At 38.5% G+C, this 21905-nt stretch overlaps 1 protein-coding gene across 1 annotated transcript in view; it reads left to right on the forward strand.

Moving 5' to 3' along the window:
- The window catches only part of LOC150091264 (TBC1 domain family member 2B-like), a 175453-nt gene that overhangs the window by 90683 nt on the left and 62865 nt on the right, over positions 1–21905 (forward strand). Inside the window, exon 14 of the mRNA XM_090389863.1 lies at positions 16904–17021. Coding sequence (XP_090245989.1) covers positions 16904–17021 — 118 coding nt within the window. The remainder of the gene's footprint in view (positions 1–16903; positions 17022–21905) is intronic.

Raw genomic sequence — 21905 nt, forward strand, 5'->3', positions numbered from 1 at the left:
ACTTATGATAATTTGGGCTGAGATTGGGCAAATTAGCTGGCTTTAAGGATGGAAAACCCACCAAAATGCTTGTGTTGAACCAGTCCAATGTGATTGCAGCCCTTTGACACAAAGTGTTGTCTTGTTGAAGGATGCTTTGGTTGTTTGGAAAAATAAATAATCTCCAGTGAAGTGCTGATCATAGTATACCAGGAGCAAGCAAAGTCTCTATCTAAACATGCCTCAGACTATTACGGTGCCTCTGCTGATCTGTTTAAGCTCCTTCATGCAGTAGGGTTCAAGAGCCTTATGTTGAGTATGCTACACTCCCACCCATTTATCCACAGGATGTAGTTGGAAATGTGTCATCAGACCAGGCAACTTTTTTTCTACTCGTTCACTATCCAATGTCTCTATACCCGTGTGCTGGCAGGAATGGAGCCATTCTGTGTCAGACATTACCATAACTCAACCATAATAGTGTGTGACACATGGTCCATGCTGAAATGGTTCATGACTTCCCTCTTGTTTTATTGGATGGTCAGTTGCTGCAATGTGGCACATTGTTTTGCTGGATAGCACTTTGCAACTGCCTCTCACCAATTTGGCAAACAGTGCATGGCTGACCTGCATGGGACCTCTGACTGGTGTATCCTTTTGCTTAATCCATTCTATACACATGAGCTATGGCTGAACGGAAACAGAGGACAAAAATGTCTGTGGCCAAGATACTTGTCCCTGCTAATCTGGTTCCAGCATTCAGCTTTCATTGAAAATCAGCCTGGTCCTGTCTCCCGTCTCTTCTTTTTGTGGAATACTTACTAGTCTACTGAATGGTGTAGTGCCAGGCTCTGCCTATATAGAGGCAGGGCACTATTTGGTGGATAGTGGCAGGTGCTATGAATGAAGTCACAGTTAGGGGCATTCCTAATTCAAAGCTGTATCACTGTATAAGTTTGTAGGCATTGGATAAAATATTCCCATGTGGTTTTCTACAAAAGGAATCTGGTGGGAAACTTTTCAAATAATGATACTCAAAACACTCATTTGAGACTAGTTTTTATTTGAAATAAATTATATAATGGCTCTACCATACATATACTATGTTCTAAAACCACTTACACATGTTCCCACTTTCATTGTAATTAATGGAACAGATCCTGGGTCTGGAGTTGTCAGGTCCTAGACAGTTGTTTAACTTGTATCTAAGCATGTATTCAGCCCTGATGAAACCGCATGAATTATTATAAAGTGAATTTTATAATGTACAAAGGGTTACATTGGGCACCCCTGTGTACATTGATGAACTGGAAGGATGGACTGCAGCTTTATAGTTTGATTTCATCTCAATGACAGGAATTATCATATTGTTATTATGATATTATTATATTATTATAACAATATGTTATTATAACATATTGTTAAGTATACCCTATGTTTTCACAGTAAATTTAATCCTCACATAAACAAATTTATAGGTGCCTCCATAGCCAGGTGAGCAGGAGCAGCAGTGCGTAACACACGCTTCTTGATTAGACCGGGGTTCGAGCCTGTGACCACCAAATACGGAGGATGCGGAAAGGTCAGGGAATGACCACCGCATATCCCTGGAGCAATATGGCCTTAGTTGCTAATGCTCCTAAAAAAAACTAAATAACAGAAACATAAACAAATTTATGTCATAAAGTCGTTGAAGAATTAGCACTTTTTTTAACAACCGGTAATGAGTGCTTTTCTCAATGGAATGCATTTATTTCTGTTAGGATTAGAGTAAACAGCATATAGTTGTATCGTTTGGGAGTTTTAGCATTGTAAACAGTAAAAACTCATTGTGCGTAATACAGTTATTTTAAAAATGGCATTAGTAAATGTCAGGTTTTTCATTTTGATAGCACTATCTGATATGAAAGTCTCTCTCTCTCTCTCTCTCTCTCTCTCTCTCTCTCTCTCTCTCTCTCTCTCTCTCTCTCTCTAGCAGTGATTGGAAATTAGGCATTAGGCTTCTGTATTCCAGTTGAATAATTCATGGCTTTTAAAAATTTCATTAAACAAAACAGTGGGATAGTGAGGTTATTTTATTTATTTATTTATTTTATTTTCAATTAACACAAACAATGGGGCATAATGAACTAAGAAAGGATAATTGCAGACTGGATGGAAGAAAATTTACTTGAAACCAAAAATTAATTCCTTACTGGACACCAATTATTTTTGAGCTGGAAAGCTTGTGTAAATTTAAAGAGGAATTGGATAATTACTAGAAGTACTATAAAGAATGAGGAATACACAGATTATATTCAGCAGAAATTTTTTTAAAGGTTAATGTTACAATTCCTGTGATAATATAGTCATCACATGTGTAGAAAATATTGGAGGTTTACTTCCCATTGCAGCTTGAAGAATTCTCTATAATGCCATTTTCAATTTGCATTGTAATAATGTCTCAGGTGGAGGAGGGGCGTCCTTCCCCACCTCATAAATTATGTGTCATATAATTTCCTTTCCTTTTCCTCAGAACTTTTCCTTTGCTCATGCTAACAAACTAGTTTAGAATATGAGATTTATAGACACAATGTGTTGATGCCTCTTGGCCTGAAACTGCCATATCTTAAAACAGCTTAACTCATCCCATCCTATACCTTTCTTGTCATTTTGTTAGTACTGATACTAAATGGGTGACCTATGTTTTGTACTATACACTATCCTACCAAATTTAGTGGGCCAATATATGATCATTAGAATTGAAAAGCATGTATTTCATAGGTTATGCTATGACATTTGGATATGGATGATACATGAAGAATGCTTACTCCCGAAGTGTGTTGTCTGTGAAATTGAGAGGAAGTATCGTGATCTCAGGGTGTTTGACATGGTATGGACTAGGTCCATTAGTTTCAGTGCATGGAACCATGAATGGTATGCCTACTTTGACCTTCTGGATGATTCTGTGTCCCCTATACTGTGGAAAATTTATGAAAGTGACTGTTACGTATTCCAATATATGATAATGCTCCATATTACAAAAGGAGATTGTGAATGTTTGATTTGAGGAGAATACATCAGAACATTGCAGTGGCCAGTACCTCATCTCAGTGATTCTCAGCACAGTGAAATGAATTAGGAAGCAGAATTATGGCAAGGTCAAAATGACCCTCTTCATTGGTGGAACTCATGTTTTAAAGGGGTGAAGCATGTAGTGTAGACATAGTGTTTTTTTGTCAAGCAGTTCCTGTGTATCCCCACAAATCTGCGTTGAGTACTATGTGATGTATGCACAACATTGCAAGGCCAGTCGGTGTGGGTTATGTGTTGTTTGACTGGCCTCTTAGTTACTGGGAGGCTCGATCACCATGGAAGGAGCCTTTCAGCATCCCTCCACCGGCACGAGGAGCTGGGCCAGGAAAGTAGAAGGAACGCCTGACTGGCTCTCTCCCCACTTGTAAAGCAAGAGAGGCCAAGTTAGAGGAACAGAGCGAATTGGATAGGAAAGATAAGGGAAGCAGGGATAGGCAGAGCAGAAGGCTACCGCCCAGCAGAGGGCCGAACGGCCAGGTGATTCCACACCTGTCAGCTGACCAGTGTTAGCAGAACCCTTTCGATGAAGACTCATTGAGGGTGGTTAGAATTCTACCTAGGGAGTGTCCCAGGCCAGCAAAAGAGCCTGAAAGCATCTAATCCTACAAGCTGATGGAGAGGCGGCATCAGCAAGGAACTTCAAGAAGACGTGAAGGCAGGAATCCCACGATTTCCCATGATTTCCCATGGAAATCTAGAGGTGAGTGCACAAGTGGTTTATCCCCTACAGAGAGAGGTGTTGGCATCGGCAAGAACCTCTGGTGGAAGCTTAGTCAAGAGAACTTGAGTATCACCCGGTGAGGTCTTCTAGGAGCAGCAGGGAACACATTGGAGCATCACAGGAGAAGATGAAGTTACCGTGGATGGACATGGCAAAGCTAGAGACAGCTCTCGAGTGGCCACATAATAGACTTGGTAATGTAATTGAAATGGTGCATACTGTGGAGCACAGAATCATTACTAGAATAGGTATATCCCTATGGCTAACAAGTTATTTAATTTCTGGTGTGACTGGCAGTGGGGAAACTAGTCGAAAGAATGAGCTACAGTAGTCGTAGGTGTGCCAGTTGGAGGTTGTGAGTGATAGCGGCATCTGTTGAAGACTGCAGTGGCATAGGTTGAGAATGCTTTGTAGGCTTCTTCTGATTCCAATACCTTAGCCTCTGGATGGATTGTCAGTTGTCGGTGCATTGAGGGCCAGAAGAAGTTGGTTGCGGAGGTCAAGATAGATTGGACAGGAGTGCATCACATGGTTCCAGTTCTCTGGCATCTTCACAGATGCCAAAAGAATTGTCCGCCAGTCCAAAGTCGAGAAGACGCCTTTTAAACGATCCATGGCCAGTCAAAAGGAAGGATGTGTAGACATTAGGATAGAACCAGTTGCAATGTCGTTTGTTGAGGAAAGTGACATCTGCAATGAAGAGTTTAGTAATTTCACCTGTTGATGAGCTAATCCATCATGTCTGCCATAGGGAAACCAGTTCAATCCATACACGGGGTCGCCTCATGTTTGATGTTAGTGTCTGTACATGTTTTAATGGTGAGTATTTCAACCTCTTTATTCTTCTTGATGGCATGAGAGAGGCCGAAGTATATGACATAGAAATCTAGAGGTAGGTGTCCAATAAGAACTTGTAGTGCAGCATTGACGTGGTCCGACACACACAAGTCATTTTCAGCATCATAAGCCGTTGGACCTGAAGAATCAGATGTTGCATTCCTACTATCATCATCCCATTTATTCCCATTGTCACGTGTGGCACCACACTGTGGCACCATATGTGACAATGGGAATAAATACCGCGGTGTATAGAAGACGTAAAACCCGGCCGTTGAGGCCCCAGTCTTTGCGAGTGTAGCGTGCCAGCATGGTAATATAGGCTTTAATTTTATCTTTGATGGAATATAGGTGGGGAATGAAAGTTTCTCAGTCATCCAATGTAATACTCAGATATTTGACAGAGCATTGGTTTTTGAGTGATTGCCCTTTATAACGGATGGGGAGGTCCCCTCACATCCAACTTTTCTTTCAGTAGAAGGTTTTGCTCTTTTCAATAAAGACTGAAAGTTCTCAGTCCACTTGGAAAGGGCAGACAGTACTCCACTAGCCCTAGTTTGTATTGTAGCTCTTGCAGGTCCTTCAAGACATAAGAGGTTTGTGTGACGTTGGGATATATCCTCGGGAGCCAATCATCCAGGATAATATTCCACGCTGCTGGACCGAGGACGGAGCCTTGGGGTCAGCCTCTGGTAAGTTGCCATGTGATGGAATGGAACTGTGTTTTGATGGTGAGACATTGGTTAGAGAAGTAGCTCTTTGGGCAGTTGAACAGATTCTGAGAATAGTCAGTGAACCCGACCTTCTGTAGGATGGTCAGCCACCAAACGGTGTCAGAGACTCCCTTAAAATCTATAAAAATTGCGAAGACATAGGTGGCCTCAGAATATTTTACAAGTTTCAAAATCGTGATCAGAGCATCAATTGTGGAACAACTCTGCCTGAACCCAAACTGGAGGGGAACTGCAAGACCTTTAGCTTTGTATTCAGGCTGGAGGTGAAATAGCAGTTGTCTCTCAAACACTTTATCCAGTATTGATAAAAGTACTATAGGATGATAGGCTGATGTCCTGTCAGTGGGATCCTTTGGTAGAAGTCTCAGGTTTGCAAGCTTCCAGTGTGATGGAAATATGCCATCTTTCAGGCAGGTGTTGAAAAGCTGAATGAGGATAGCAGGAGCAATAGTCCAAAGACGTTTGACAGACTCCTCCCTCGATTGAGGTCCATACCAGGAGCCTTGCTATTCTTGTTGATGGCTGTGGCCACTTCCTCTTCAGTAAAAGGATCTTCAATAGTGGTAGGTTGAAAGTTTTGGTTGTCGGTAGTGACTTGATTATGGAAGTCTGGTTTAGGGCAGCATCATCTTGGTAAATCAAATCATCCAGAATTTTGTTCATTGTGTCCAGCCAATTTGTTGTCTCAGGAGAGCCATTATTGCATATGGAATTGATAATAATGTCTGTAGACCCAGTTTTGTTCCTGACAAGTTTAGGCCCCAAGGTCTCCTCTTCCCTTCTGCCTCTACCATTGTGCACCATGAGTTTTGTTGTGCATGATAAATCCTATTGCAATATTCTCTGTGAAAGGCTCTGAATCTTTCTTTGTATTGATCAGCAATGTGGGGGCTCAGTCCTGCGTTTACGCTGGTATGTTCGACATGCATGCTTGAGATCATTCCGTAGGTTAGTAAGATCCTGCGACCACCAGGGGGTGGACCTTCGACATTTAGAACATTTCTTCATTGATGCTTGTGAGGCTTTCAGGAGCAATGATTGAACAAAATCTGTTTTCTGGGTACTGTTCATGGAGGCTTCCTCCATGGCTTCCCAGGTAACTTCCCAGATGACCTCATCAAAAATGTCCCATTTAGCCAATATTATAGAGAACCTGGAATATCATGCATGTAGATTTGGTGAGGGGAAACTTGATCAGTAATACAATATGTGATAAGGCGGTATTCACTGGTGGTCGCATATTCGTGCACCTGACACCATTGGAGACAGTTGCTGTGGGAAGGCATTATAAGGGTAACATCCAAGTTGGATTCCCCAATTCCTGAGGAATAGGTGGTAGATTGACCCGGTAGATTAGCAATCTCCAATCTGCAGGTAGCAATAAATTCATCAAGTAAATCACCTTTAGCATCAATGGTGGCATTGTACAAACTAGTAGAGTGTGCATTGGAGTCGTCTGCGATGATAACATATAAATCTTCAAGCAGGTCAAGAGCCCATTCCAGGGTGGCAATATGCAGGTGGATGTCAGTGCCAAACTGAAAGTAGGATGTAAGGAATGAGATGCAGCCAAAGCAGTCTTCCACAGTGGTAGCACCCAGGTGGGAGGTGCATAAGGAATCAAGTCTGGTCAAAACTAGGTCTGGGTTGCAGATTATAATGGCTGCAAATCATAGCTGGTTTGTAGTCTGTATCTTCCGGTATATAAGTGGATATCCAGAGACTCTACCTCAAATGCAGTAGGGTTCCTGGAGAAGGAGAAGGTCGAGGTCAAGTTCTTCCATGATGGGATGTAGCTGAGAAGCCACAGAGATTGATATTTGTCCATTTATTTGGGCGATGCAAAGTCTGGATGTTGTCAGGTTAGATGGCCTATTATCCATAATTTTTATTGTTATGAATTATTTCAGCTGCTATTTTATATACAAGGTAGACTCCATCCTGAACGGAGTGATTGCAGGGTTTATTATTAGCCTTGCAGTTGGCACAGGTTTGTGGGAAGGATTTATTTGGTCAGTTCTTGTTAAGGTGTCCTGCCTCTGCACAATGCCTGCAGATTGGATGCTTTTTGAGAGACTTCTTGGAGGTATGGCCGTATCCTAGGGAATTGTAACATTTCATAATTGGTACAAAGTTCTGGAAATAGTGTGATGACCAGTCTGCCCCGTGACCTGGTAGTCGTTGAGTACCAAATCTTCATTTCATTGGCTACCTCCTCCCTGTCTATGTGTCCAAATAGGTTTCTATTGAAAACCTCTGAGGAGTGAGATGTCAACATTGAAGATGATAATGCTCCGCGCTCTAAGTTTCAGGGTTTCAAAGGTGAGGCTCAAGTTTTCAGCCTTTCCACATGTTTGTAATTGCTACAGATCTGATTTGGAGGCTGCTTCCAGGATTATACCCTGTTGTGGATCTTTTGGAAACTTTTGATTTTTATGTTGTCCAGTTTGGGTTTTTAGGTTTTGAAGACTGTCTTTTACACCATCGCTGTCTATGATATCACAACCCTCTGCTGCCTTGATAATGAGCATATGCTTCTGTTCTGGGGCAGGAATCTTGGGCATCCTGATGGTGGCAGCATATGACAAAGTCTGAGGAGTCCCTTCAATAGGAGGCGCCTCCATAGCCAGGTGGGAAGGAACAGCAGTGCGTAGCACACGCTTCTTGATTAGACCGGGGTTCGAGCCTGTCACCACCAAATACGGAGGATGCGGAAAGGTCAGGGAATGACCACCGCATATCCCGGAGCAATATGGCCTTAGTTGCTAATGCTCCTAAAAACCAAAATAAAAAAAATAACAATAACAGTCCCTTCAATAGGGTCCTGGGTCTGCACAGTAGAGGCAATGGTGTTCAAGGCCTTGAAAGCTGGGTTGGTCATAGTCATTGCGAGGGTCACATTCGTTTGTAGCAACTGCTCGTTCATTGATTTCAGTTTCTCGTTTTCAGTTATCACTTCATATAACATCTTTTCCAATTAGCCCCAGCAGTATGTAATACGCAAGCACACAGCACTGGAAACTCCACTATTATCACTGTAAAGACAGCTCTCCTCCATTCTATGCCATAGAATCTGGATAATTCTTAGGTTTGGAATTTCCTTGCTTAATAAGCTAGGCAGATCCTCTCCTGCATCATTACCCTTCCTCTGCTTGGGGGAGGTAGCAGAGGTTTCTGGCTTCTTTAACCATCTTTTCTTGACAAGTGCTTTCTTTCTGGATGCAGATGGGAGGCCTCGTTCTCCATTCACTTCGCAGTCATCATCGTCTTCACCAGGAGAGTTATCAATTGTTATGGCATTCTGTTCATTTTGTGTGAGTGTGGACTGTCTAGTCATCTGAGGTCTGTTTCTAATCATGGGGACAGAACGGGATCCCCTCTGAGCCTTTGTCGCTGGTTAACTGGCAAGTCTGTTTATGTGAATGAAGCATAACCTTCTGGTTAACAATATCCTCTTCAGCCATTAGTTAAAGTGGCAAATAGCACTATAGCAATGTTGGTGCAAAATAGGTCAACTGAAAGTTCTCAATCCAGATTAATATACGTAGGTCCAAAGATCTGCTCTTTAAGAGAGATAAGCAGAATCACAAAAATACATCCAGCAGAATCCAGGAACTGGGTGCAGCACTGGGGGGGGGGAGCAGTGGGGAAGAGCCCAGATATGGAATGGTTTTCTGTGGGGTAAAATTCTTTTTGAAGGTTACTGAAGGGCGTTGAAGACGACAGTGACCTTATTTCTGACTAACTAAACATCAGCCGAAAGAAGTGCATAGGGAAACAGGATTAAGTAAAATATTTTAGAGCCCTCTCACATTCAGTTTTCGTGTTTGCTGTCAATGCCACTATCTGCAATTAGGCTGCTTCTTTCAAAAGTGCAAGGGAAAATTCTTCTTTCAAAAGTTCCAAGGTCTCTGGGGAAATCGTCTGTTTCCGATCAACAAACTAGTCAATTCCCATGTGGAGAGAGGACTTGGGAACAGCAACTAAACAAAGCTCGTGTTAACCTTGGTCGTTAGACATTGTTCACATTCACAGATTTTAGAGCATGCTGCATAGTAAATTATGAAAAAGAAATATATATATATATATATATATATATATTTACCTGATGACAAGATAAGCATGCATTTAGTATTAGTTGATAGCACTCATCCTAAGGAATCTGCTGATATCACATAGTCATTATTATTAATTTTGTAATCACTGATTAAATGCTTATTATTATTTTTTTTTTTTATGTAAACCCCAAACACGAGAGGTGTTAGAACCTATAGTACTTAGTACCGTGCTTGGGTTGGAGGTTGAGAAGACGAAAGAAGATATTTGTTGCCATTGGACTTGAACTTCTGTAGACTGTAATTTTCAGGAAATACGTATGAAGGAAGGTTGTTCCAGAAAACGACAGTTGAATGAATAAACGAGGAAGATGAAAAGTTGGTTCTGTGAGTTTGAAGTTGGACAGTAAATGGATGTTGGCTGGTGGTGGCACGTGTTCGGACTGTTTTGAAAGAGAGAGCAGAAATTATAGAAGCTAATTCAGAAGAACAGTGCCCATGGAAGTATCTGTAGAAGAGGCATGCAGCAGAAACAGTACATCTATGAAACAGTGAGTGGAAAGACTCTCTTAGAGATGAATCATTAATTAACTTAACTGCCTTCTTCTGAATGGAATCAAGACGCCTTAGAGAGGTTTTGGGGGCACCACCCCAGATGTGGGAACAATATTCCATGGTAAGATGGATTTGCGATTTATACAGAGTGAGCAACTGTTTGGAAGAAAAGTAACGGCGAGAGAAAAAAAGAAAACCAAGTTTTTTAGATGCAGAGGAAGCAATATTTGTAATGTGCTTGTGCCAAGAGAGATTAGAAGTCAGGGTAATCCCCAAAAGAGATATATCATTTTGCCTAGAAATCGGAGTGTCACTAAAGATAAGCATAGGAGCAGAAGAATCCTTTTTGCGAGATATAAGACAAGACTGAGTTTTAGAAGGGTTGAAATCAACAAAGTTGTCTTTGCCCCACTGGAGAATTACCTGAAGATCGGCATTTAAGGAATTGGTAGCAGATTTCCGAGAAGTTGAAGCTGATTGAGCAGGGCAAGGTTTCTCAAAATGGAAAGTGGAATGAATTGTACTATCATCGGCAAAACTATGGATAGGATTTGCAGTCAATGGAACAAGGTCATTAATATACAAGAGGAAAAGAGTGGGGGAAAGAACTGAACCTTGGAGGACACTGGCATTAGTGGAGAAGTTAGAAGACAGAGAACCATCTACCATCACCCTCAGTGAGCGATCAGAGAGAAAACTGTATAACCAATTACAAAAAACAGTTGGCAAACCATAAGATGGAAGCTTGTTTAGAAGACCTGTATGCTAAACACAATCGAAAGCCTTTGATATGTCAAGAGCAACTACTTGTGTTTCATGGAACCTTTCCATTGAATTAGTTCATAAATGGGTAACATAAGCCAGAATATCACCAGTGGATCGACACTGACGGAATCCGTACTGGCGATCGTTGATCAGATGGAAAGTTTCTAGGTAGTTTAAAATTTGGCGGTTAATTGATTTCTCCATTACTTTAGAAAGAGTAGAAGTAATTGCAATGGGACGATAATTGGATGGGAGGGATTTGTCACCCTTTTTAGGAACTGGTTGGATATGAGCAAATTTCCAAGCAGAAGGAAAAACACCTTTGGAATAAGAAGGTGAAAAAAGGCTGCAAAGAATAGGAGTAAGTTCAGGAGCACAGGTTTTGAGAACAAGTGGAGACTTGGAGCTTTCTTAGCATCAAGATTTGTCAAAATCCTTCTGACATCCTTTTGACAGAAGACCACAGGAGGCATTGAATGGAGCGTGTTGGGAATAGTGGGAGGTGTTTTACCAAGATCGTTAATGCATGAGTTGAAAGAAAAATGGGATGCTAGCAGGTCAGCTTTATCCTTGGCTGAAGTGACAACAGAACCATCTGGTTTGGACAGAGGTGGGAGCAGAGATGGGCAAAAGTTGCAGCCAATAGCTTTGGCAAGAGACCAGAATGCTCGGCTACCATTAGGGCAAGAAGCAAGTTTTCTATTCTTAGCCTGTTCAAAATCTAGTTTGGACTGATTAATAACTGCTTTACAATTGTTGCGAACTTTGGTGTAGGCAGAAAATGAAACTGAAGAATTAGAAACAAGCCAATTACGATATGCAACATTCTTCTCTTGAACAGCCGTAGCACATTTATTGGAAAACAAAGGTTTAGATAAAGGACGAGATTTTAAAGTGGAGTGTGGGATAAAGGATTCCATTCCTACAAGAATAATTTCACTGACACGATATGAGCAAACGTTGACATCAGAACTTTTGAAACAGTAATCCGACCAAGGAAAAGAAGTCTCGCAGGTCATCCCATTTTGCATTCTTATAATGCCAAACAACAAGAGGTTGGGAATAGCCATGAGATAAAGGTTCCATTGGAGAAGAGACAATCACCAAGTTGTGATCTGAAGTGCCTAAAGCACCTCTCACTTCGACCGTGTACTTAGAAGGGTTGTTTGTGAGAAAAAGATCAAGCGTATTAGCTGTATGATTAGGATTGTCCAGTATTCTTGTAGGTAAATGAACAGTCTGTGCAAGATCATTAGTAATTGCAAAAGCCTCAGCATCTCGACCAGCTGAGTCGGTGTGACTAGAAAACGGAAGCCAGCTGGAGTTGTGAACATTGAAACCACCAAGGAAAATTACCTCACTGTTAGGAAAGTTGGACTGGAGAAAGTCAAGTTGCAAAGCGAGGAAGTCAAAGAGCTCCAAGTGATTAGTGGAGTTGGGAGAACGGTAGAGACAACAGATGAATTTGACACAATGAGGTAGAGAGATTTTAAGCCAGAGAAGATCAAACAGAGGAGATTCCAAATTGCCAAGTCTCTGACAGGGAATATCAGAACGGACATATGCACAAGTACCACCTTTGAGGCGAAAAGAATCATACAGCGAATAATTTGGGCATCTGAGATGAGCAGTAGTTGAATCAACTGATAACTGAGATTCTGTCAGAAAAAGTACATTGGGTTTGGCAGACTGCAAGTGGAAATGGACATCGTTGAGATTAGAATTGAGACCACGTATATTTGTGAAATGAATTTGGAAGTGCTTGGGAGGTTTAGATCTTTTCGCAGATAAGCTTGCTCTATTAGTTTGACAATTCATGGTGTATTGTATTCCGGGAGCACAATTATACACACCCGCATTATACTTCCAACACTTTATTACTCTCCATGTCACCAGCTTTCTACCATTCTACAACTTAGTGGTACTCGTAAAACCTATCCAACCACTTGCCCCACATACCTAGAAGTCACACTGGTCAAAGGGCATTCCTGATGCGGAAAATGGGCTCTTCTACTGTAAGCACCCTGTTCGAGAATTAGGAGAGAGTGGCTTTCTTTTACTCCAACAAGTAATCAACTGTTGTTTCATGGAAGTGTGTTATCCACATTTTGCCGTAAATTTGCCCTGTCTCTCTTTATATGGTCACAGTACTTGAATGACTCCAACATATTTGACAGTTTCAAAAAAAAAAAAAGGAAAAAAAAAATTAAAATTTCTAAACATGATATATTGGCAGCTTTTGAAACTTCGTCAAGGCCTGCAGTGTGAAGAAAATGTTCCAGAAAATACAAGGTATGATAAAACAAATGCAGATATTTTTTAAATGATTGATGTACAGTAAATCCAGTGTACACCAAAAGATAAGCAAATATTTTTCAAAATAATTCTTAAGTGTACTAATATTGTGTGCATCATGTACATATAAAAAAAAAAAACATACCTTTATATGTTATGTATTAATAAATTGTTTTGAAATGTTAGAAAATTTATTTATTCTCACTTATTTCTGATTTATTTACTATTTTTTACAATATTTCCGACGTTGAATTACAGTATTTTTCATTATTGAAAAGGTCATATTTCTTTATAACAAAATTTTTGTTTAGCGAATTTTTTCAAGTGAACAATAGACTTCGTTATATAGAGGTCTACCTGTGAATTTATTTTATTAGGGGTTACCCCACTTTCATAGGTGTTCTGTTCATCTAATAAGTAACACCCATTTCAGTAAACTCATTTACCTTTTACTTGACCTTTTACTCCCTTTGGAAATACCTAAGGGCTCATATTGGTTCCCCACTAGGTTTTTTGTTACAATGTAAATTTGTTACAATGTAAAAGTTCGTTCAACACTAATAACTTTGTATTTCTGCATTTTCAATTCAGATGCAACAGTTATATTTAACTGCTCATGCGATAACTAAATCGCGAGTGAATTGTATTAAAAAAACTATCTTGAACTGTAAAGTAAAAATTGAAAAGAATTACTATTTTCTTTTCACTTTCCACAGTTAAGAAATTAAAAACAAGTGAAAATGTGAGTGAAGACTTAATTACAGAGACTGTGTCAAAGATTGTTTTTGCTTCTGATGGTATCTGTGTCGAACAGTAGGGGATGACTGACATAAATGACTAGCCAAGTTGCTGGACTGTTGATCAAAAAATTACTTCTGTGTGAAGTATAATTAGCTAATTATCAGAATAAGAGACTTGGCCGTGCATTATGTAAATAAATTGGAACTCTTTGAGTGGAAAAGAAGGTGGGCATGAAGATTCCTAAGGAATGGGCAAACAATGAACTTCCTATTTTGGAGAAAGCAAACAGCAACAGCTAGTCTTTAAAAAAGAAAATTTTCGATCGCAAGGAAACAGCAGGACATAAAGCTGCTATAAAACTGCTTGCAGAAGCTAAGAATGAGCCCCTTGAAAATCTGTTTATCTCACAAAAAATTAATAACAGCAAAAATTTTCGCACCACATATAAGGTGACAAAAGAAAATTGGTCTTTTCATAATTTTGAATCAGAGATTGACCTACAAGAATTAAATGGGATTGACATGTGTCATATTCTTCATTCAACTAATGCTTGCACCACATTGAACAAATCTTTAACTACATTAGTGATGAAATGTCAAACAATAAAATTTTATTGATAATTGATGACCACGGTGAGCAAGAAATCCACTTTAATCCTTTACATTCAAACTTGTATATTTGATAGTGGAATGAGATCGCCCGTAAATTTGTTTCTGGACTTGATCGAACTCAAAAGTGTTACTGCAGAAGGGATATTTGATTTTATGCATACGGCATGACAGAAAACTATTTAAAAACTCACTTGTTTGTGTAACATGTATGGTGCATCTGTTTATGATGGGTAGTAAAAGTAACATTATGAAACTAATGAAAGAAAAATTCCATTCTTTAATAGTGTGGCATTGAGCTTATCAGCAATTAGAACTATCAGTTGGTGATGCTGTGAAATTCATTGCAGGTATTGATAGATTTAAAGCCTTTATTGATAAACTTTGTCATGTGTAACGCATTACAAAACATACCAGAGACTTGAAGGTGTGCGCAAACCCACTGGATATTGAACTATTAAAAATTGGCAGAATTTTAAGCACACGATGGGTAGCATTGAATTTCCGGTCTATTTCGGCTGTTTGGAATAACTGAGGCATTGGTTAATAATTTTCAAAAAGCAAAGACTGACTCGATGCAGGACCAAAAAGAAAGATGTACATATGAAGGATTACACAAGAAAATTACGACTACAAACTTTATATTAGATTTAGGTTTAATGTGTGATGCTCTTCAAGAATTATCCGACTTGAGCTTGGACTTGCAGGAGCGTGATATAGATTTGTACAGGATGAATTAAAAAAAAACAGAAATTGTTGTAAAACTTTTTCATGAAAGACAAACAGTTCCAGGATAGTATTACAAAAATGCCACCAAAGCTGTCAAAAATCTGATTTCAAGGAGTTTCACTTCATGGAACAGATTACAAAAATCATTCTCCAATTAATCTAGAAGATTTCTACAGACTTTGACACAATCAATAGAAAGCAAGCTGCTTGAGAGTAAAAATGCTGATTTGGCAGTGTCGGCTTGAGTACTTGATGGGAAACATTACTCTCAAGCAACATTTGGTGAGAATGAAGTTAGAAAATTGTCAATTAGGTTTCAGTTAAATGAACAAAATACAATTCATGGATTTCGGGAATACCTAGTTGAAAAGACAGTTTCCGAAGAATTGAAGCATTTGATGAACGCTCTGAGTACGATGCTAATTTCATCAAACGAATGTGAATGAGGATTTTTACAAATGAATCTAATCATCAGCCCAACTAGAGCTTCATTGATGACAAAAACAATTTCTTCACTACTGTTTCTTAAAATTGTAGGCCCACAGCTGACGTGCTTCAATCCAGCAAAATATGTTGACTCGTGGCTGCTTCAGAAACATCATTCAGCAACAGACAAACTGGAAAAAAATTTGGAATATTCTATAAAATTTTATTATGAAATTATTTTTACTTATTATTTTTTACTTATTATTTATTTTACTCACACTTTACTTATTTTTATGTACTTTTATAATAAATTTATGCTTAATAAACTGTGTGTTAATATACTTAATTTGTAAAGTATTTAAGGGCAAAGGCCTCATGCTACGAGGTAGAATGACTAATATGTAGGCTAGTGCAAATGCATCATTTTAACATAGCTATCTACCAAAGTAGTTAAATTAATTAATTAAATTGTCATTGTTTTGGTTATATCTCATATTGTGACTGCCTTCACAACGAGTTGCCATTGTATTGTACTACCTCGAATAAATAACACTTCACCAGTGGAGAAGACTTGTTATTTATTTTCAGCGGATACCACCACCCAGACGGCACCGTTTCAAAGTATTCTGTCTCGTAGCGTGAGGTCTTTGCCCTTAAATACTTTATAGTCTATATCACTATGCACCATCAGGCATCTCTCATGTTATGAAGTTATACTTCATAACTGGGTCGTCACTATTACAATACCAGGGTACCTGCCCACCCACTGAAGAGAAGCCAACAAGCTTTGAAATGGTGCCGTCTGGGTGGTGGTATCTGCTGAAAATAAATAACAATAGTCTTCTCCACTGGTGAAGTGTTATTTATTCGAGGTATAACAATACCATGGCAACTCGTTGTGAAGGCAGTCACAATATGAGATATAACCAAAACGATGCCAATTAATTAATTAATTTAACTACTTTGATAGATAGCTGTGTTAAAATGATGCATTTGCAGTAATCTACATATTATACTTAATTTGTTGTTCTTATTCCAAAAACATTACTACTGAAGTAACAATATCAGCAAATAATTGTTTAGTTTACTTTTCATATCCTTTTAATTTTCAATTTTTCCTGATAGCAAAGAATGAGTACTGGCACCTATTTTTTTTTACAAAAAAAGCGCTGCATATATATATATATATATATATGTGTGTGTGTGTGTGTGTGTGTGTGTGTGTGTGTGTGTGTGTGTGAATTTTACAGTTTTTCCAGCAGTTAATGCTTACTTCACAGACTCACTCATTTATGCCTGCTTTAATTGACATTTGAAAAATACTGATAACACAGACCTATTATAACAAAATTGATAATATTAATATATGTTTAATGTTTGCAGAGAAAGAGACTATGATGAGCTCGGTTTTAATTGGAAATGGGGTAAAGAGGAAGATTTATTGACAACCAAAGCAGCCAACTTGAAGCAGAGATCAGAAGAAATCACTAATAAAATGAAGGTATCAGTTCTTTTGCATACTGGATATTTAATTTTATAAAAATTAAGTTTTTATTTTAGATTCTAAAGCTTTAATCATAGGTTAACTTATTTACCATTCGGTAATGAGCAAGAAAATTATTTCATAAAATATTAGCAGGAAATATAATTTTAATTTCTGTTTGGTGTTAAAATTACATATTATATCATTAAACAGACTGGCATCTCCTTAGCCAGGTGGGCAGGAGCAGCAGTGCGTAGCACACGCTTCTTGATTAGACCGGGGTTCGAGCCCATAACCACCAAATATGGAGGATACGGAAAGGTCAGGGAATGGCCACTTCATATCCCCAGAGCAATATGGCCTTAGTTGCTAATGCTCCTAAAAACCAAATAACAAACAAACAAAGTAATTCTGTATCAATCCTTAATCCCAATTTGGGTAGATACTCACAAAATCTTAACTGTATACAGCCAAGATTACAACTGCTATAATAAATAAACTATTGAATGAGTGTTTATTAGTCGTGCAGCAACATTCTTTTCTTAAGAGGAAGTGTCTCTCTTTTCCTCTTCAGGGATTAAAGGTTATGTAAAGCAGAATTTCTCAAACTTTTTTTGATAACACAATCCAAGCAAATTTGAAGAAGTATTTTGTGGGCCACCTATGAATCATGTATCCCTATACATAGGTGCATATATGCAAGGAGTGTCTAAATTAATTTAAAAATACTAAATTTTGATTAATTTATTGACCTAATGATGCATTGATTACATGTATAGTAATATTATTTTTTACATAACTGCCTATATAGTTTCAACATTTGCTCACTGGCAGACAAGTGTCTGGCAAGTGCAATGTGTTAAGCAGTTCAACCCAACCATACTGTCATCACCTATGCAAGTTTTATGGTATTAGTGGAAAAAAAAAAAAAAAAAACCTCCTACATCATTTGTTCAGACTGTCCACCTCCACAATACCACATGGAAGTTTACTCTCTGACTGAAAGTAAATTTTGGCATATTTACCATGCACCATCCTTTTTCAATTAAATTATGTCTCCCATGTGTGTATCACCCAAGAAAGAGAAAGGATACTATCTGCATCTAGATTATTCAATCCATTTAAAGCCTTAAACACTTTAAACAAGTGTCCTCACAGATGCCTTTTTTTCCAGATGCTGCAATTGATAGAACTAGTGTTTCTTAGTAAAATTATCCTTTTGTGCCCCTGATTATTCTTGTTGCTTTTCTCTACTTCCATTTCAACAGATGCATATCCTTCCTAAAATGCAGCTTCCAGACCTAATCATTGCTTTATACAATTGAATAATCACTAATAGCCTGCTTTGTTATTACTGCATCATACTGATACTTGTTTTATGCTCATGGTGTCTTCACTACATGGTAACAAGTTGAACTTCTGTAAATGTGCTAACTAAAAAACTGGATGGCATTTTGCACTGCAGTAATTGATTAGTATTAATAGTGTCAGCCAAAAAAAAAAAAAAAAAAAAAAATTCCATTTGCCCATTTCGTCTAAAATTTGTCCAGACCTTTAAATTTATTCAAATTACTTCCACAACAACAAATTACAGTCTGGCTGATGTAAATTTGCATACATACATCCATTATTTAGTATTACAAAGGGGTGCTAATAGGCCAAGACAAAGTTCTCAGCCTATAATAGAAAGAAACAAGATAATCCAATTATATATGAAGGGTGACCATTTAATTCGCAGGCTGGTGCAAGATTTTATGCTTACCGTGTGAACTTTCCATAACTGCCACTAGAGCTGCTCTCCCTGATCACTACTGAGCAGACTCTGTGTGCACATGCTAGTACTTGTCAAACTAGTGTTGCGTGAAGAGGGTTTTTTTTTTAAGCCATGTGTCACTGACGATCGTTTTGAAACAAGTATCATGTCAGACATACAGATTGATCATTATTATGTCAGATGGTGCTTAAATGCATCAGAAAGTTGAAGAGGTGAATGAAGCACATGGTAATGATTGTCTTGGTAGAACGGCCATATTCTGGTGTGACCGAACTTTCTGGTGGGAAGTGGTTTCTCCATCAAAACCATGCCAGGCCCCATATGGCTAATATTGTGCAGGTAGTGATCACTGCTATAGGTGCTGAGGTTCTACCACATCCCCGTATTCTCCAGACTTAGACCTGCGTGATTTAAACCCACTAGATTTCTTCTTGTGGGGCCATTTAAAGTCATTGGTGTATTCAACACCAGTAGCTGATGTGGAAACTCTCCGCAATCGAATTGTGGCAGGTTGTGAGACAATACGAAACATGCCAGAAATTTTCCATCGTCTTCGCGAGTCCATGAGACGTCGATGTGAGGCCTGTATTCAAGCAGAAGGTGGACATTTTGAACAATTACTACAAGGTGATGTGAACAGTTAAGTGTCATAGGCAGACCTTCAAAACTTGGAAATCAAGCATTTCCGGGACTATGTTGATATAAAATATTTTTATTGTCTACATATGAGGAAGTCATTCCTGAAGTTATGCCGTATATTTTTGAGACACCCTGTATATAATAAATGGCCCACTGTTTATTATATATATTTTTGAATTATTGGAATTTCTGACATAAATATAGAAAATACTCTGCACATTGCTACGACAAATATTGAATTTCTCATTAAATATTGTAAAAATAAAATATTGCAATTTTTCTTACAGAAATTTTATTTGTATTTTGTTTTTCTTATTAAAAATTAATTATATGTATGTGTATGTATAAATATTACCATAAATAACAGATAACTGTTTATGACAATTTTTTTATTACACACTATTTTAATAATCCTAAAAATAATAGAAAGTAAAAAAAAAATTTGCCCAAATGTACCTCACAGATATTTTATTTGGCTTGCCATTTATAAAGGTTGCCCACCCCTGGTCTAAAGTAACTGTCTAATTGTCTCCAAATTTTTCCATCAAATTTATTCAAATATCAGCAACGTAACTTGGAATATCATCAGTAGATCGACAATTATTGATCAAATGGAAAGTTTCAAGAATGTGTAAGAGTTCGCAGCTGATAGATTTCTCCATTACTTTGGAAAGAATAAAGGTAAGTTCAATGGGCCAATAATTGGAATGGTAGGATTTATCATCCTTTTTAAGGACGCCAGTTGGATATGAGCAAATTTGCAGGAGGAAAAAACAAAACACTAATTGAATATGAAGTATATATAAAAAAGGTGACACAAAACAAGAGCACAGATTTTGAGAACAAGTATGGGAAATGCCATCAGGACCTGAAGTCTTCTTGTCATGAAGATTGTTCATAATTCTCACATCCTTCTGTAGGAAGGTGGGTAGCATTGAATGGAGCGTGTCTGCATTGGTAGGTGGTGATTTATGAAGATCATTAGTACAAAAGTCAAAGAAGAAAAGTAAGATAGACTAAGGCGCATTTAGGGCTAGAGCCTCAAGCTGCAAACAAATTTAGACTATGTATATAAAGTGCTTAGCATCATAATACACAGCCATTTCTGAATAAACAGAAAATTTTTAAGGTGGCATCGTTTTAGGTTATATCTCATATTGTGAATGCCTTCACAACGAGTTGCCATGATATTGCACTACTTCGAATAGGTAACGCTTCACCTAAGGAGAAGACTAGTGTTACTTATTCTCAGATAGGTACCACCACCCAGACAGCACTGTTTCAGGGCTATTTGGCCCTTCGTCAGTGAGTGGGTAGGTACCCAAGTGATGCAATGATGGCAAAAACAGTTATGAAGTATAACTCCACAATATGAGAGATGCCTGATGGTGTATGATGTATTTAGACTAAGGCGCATTTAGGGCTAGAGCCTCAAGCTGCGAACAAATTTAGACTATGTATATAAAGTGCTTAGCATCATAATACACAGCCATTTCTGAATAAACAATATGAGATATAACCTAAAACGATGCCACCTTAAAAATTTTCTGTTTATTCAGAAATGGCTGTGTATTATGATGCTAAGCACTTTATATACATAGTCTAAATTTGTTCGCAGCTTGAGGCTCTAGCCCTAAATGCGCCTTAGTCTAAATACATCATACACCATCAGGCATCTCTCATATTGTGGAGTTATACTTCATAACTGTTTTTGCCATCATTGCATCACTTGGGTACCTACCCACTCACTGACGAAGGGCCAAATAGCCCTGAAACAGTGCTGTCTGGGTGGTGGTACCTATCTGAGAATAAGTAACACTAGTCGTCTCCTTAGGTGAAGCGTTACTTATTCGAAGTAGTGCAATATCATGGCAACTCGTTGTGAAGGCATTCACAATATGAGATATAACCTAAAACGATGCCACCTTAAAAATTTTCTGTTTATTCAGAAATGGCTGTGTATTATGATGCTAAGCACTTTATATACATAGTCTAAATTTGTTCGCAGCTTGAGGCTCTAGCCCTAAATGCGCCTTAGTCTAAATACATCATACACCATCAGGCATCTCTCTCATAGATCTCTAAATATGAGAGATCTCTCATCTCTCATATTGTGGAGTTATACTTCATAACTGTTTTTGCCATCATTGCATCACTTGGGTACCTACCCACTCACTGACGAAGGGCCAAATAGCCCTGAAACAGTGCTGTCTGGGTGGTGGTACCTATCTGAGAATAAGTAACACTAGTCTTCTCCTTAGGTGAAGCGTTACTTATTCGAAGTAGTGCAATATCATGGCAACTCGTTGTGAAGGCATTCACCATATGAGATATAACCTAAAACGATGCCACCTTAAAAATTTTCTGTTTATTCAGAAATGGCTGTGTATTATGATGCTAAGCACTTTATATACATAGTCTAAATTTGTTCGCAGCTTGAGGCTCTAGCCCTAAATGCGCCTTAGTCTAAATACATCATACACCATCAG

Source organism: Mastigoproctus giganteus, chromosome 1 (genome assembly GCF_048544385.1).
Source record: "Mastigoproctus giganteus isolate SK-2022 chromosome 1, ASM4854438v1, whole genome shotgun sequence".
Lineage (NCBI taxonomy): Eukaryota > Metazoa > Arthropoda > Arachnida > Uropygi > Thelyphonidae > Mastigoproctus > Mastigoproctus giganteus.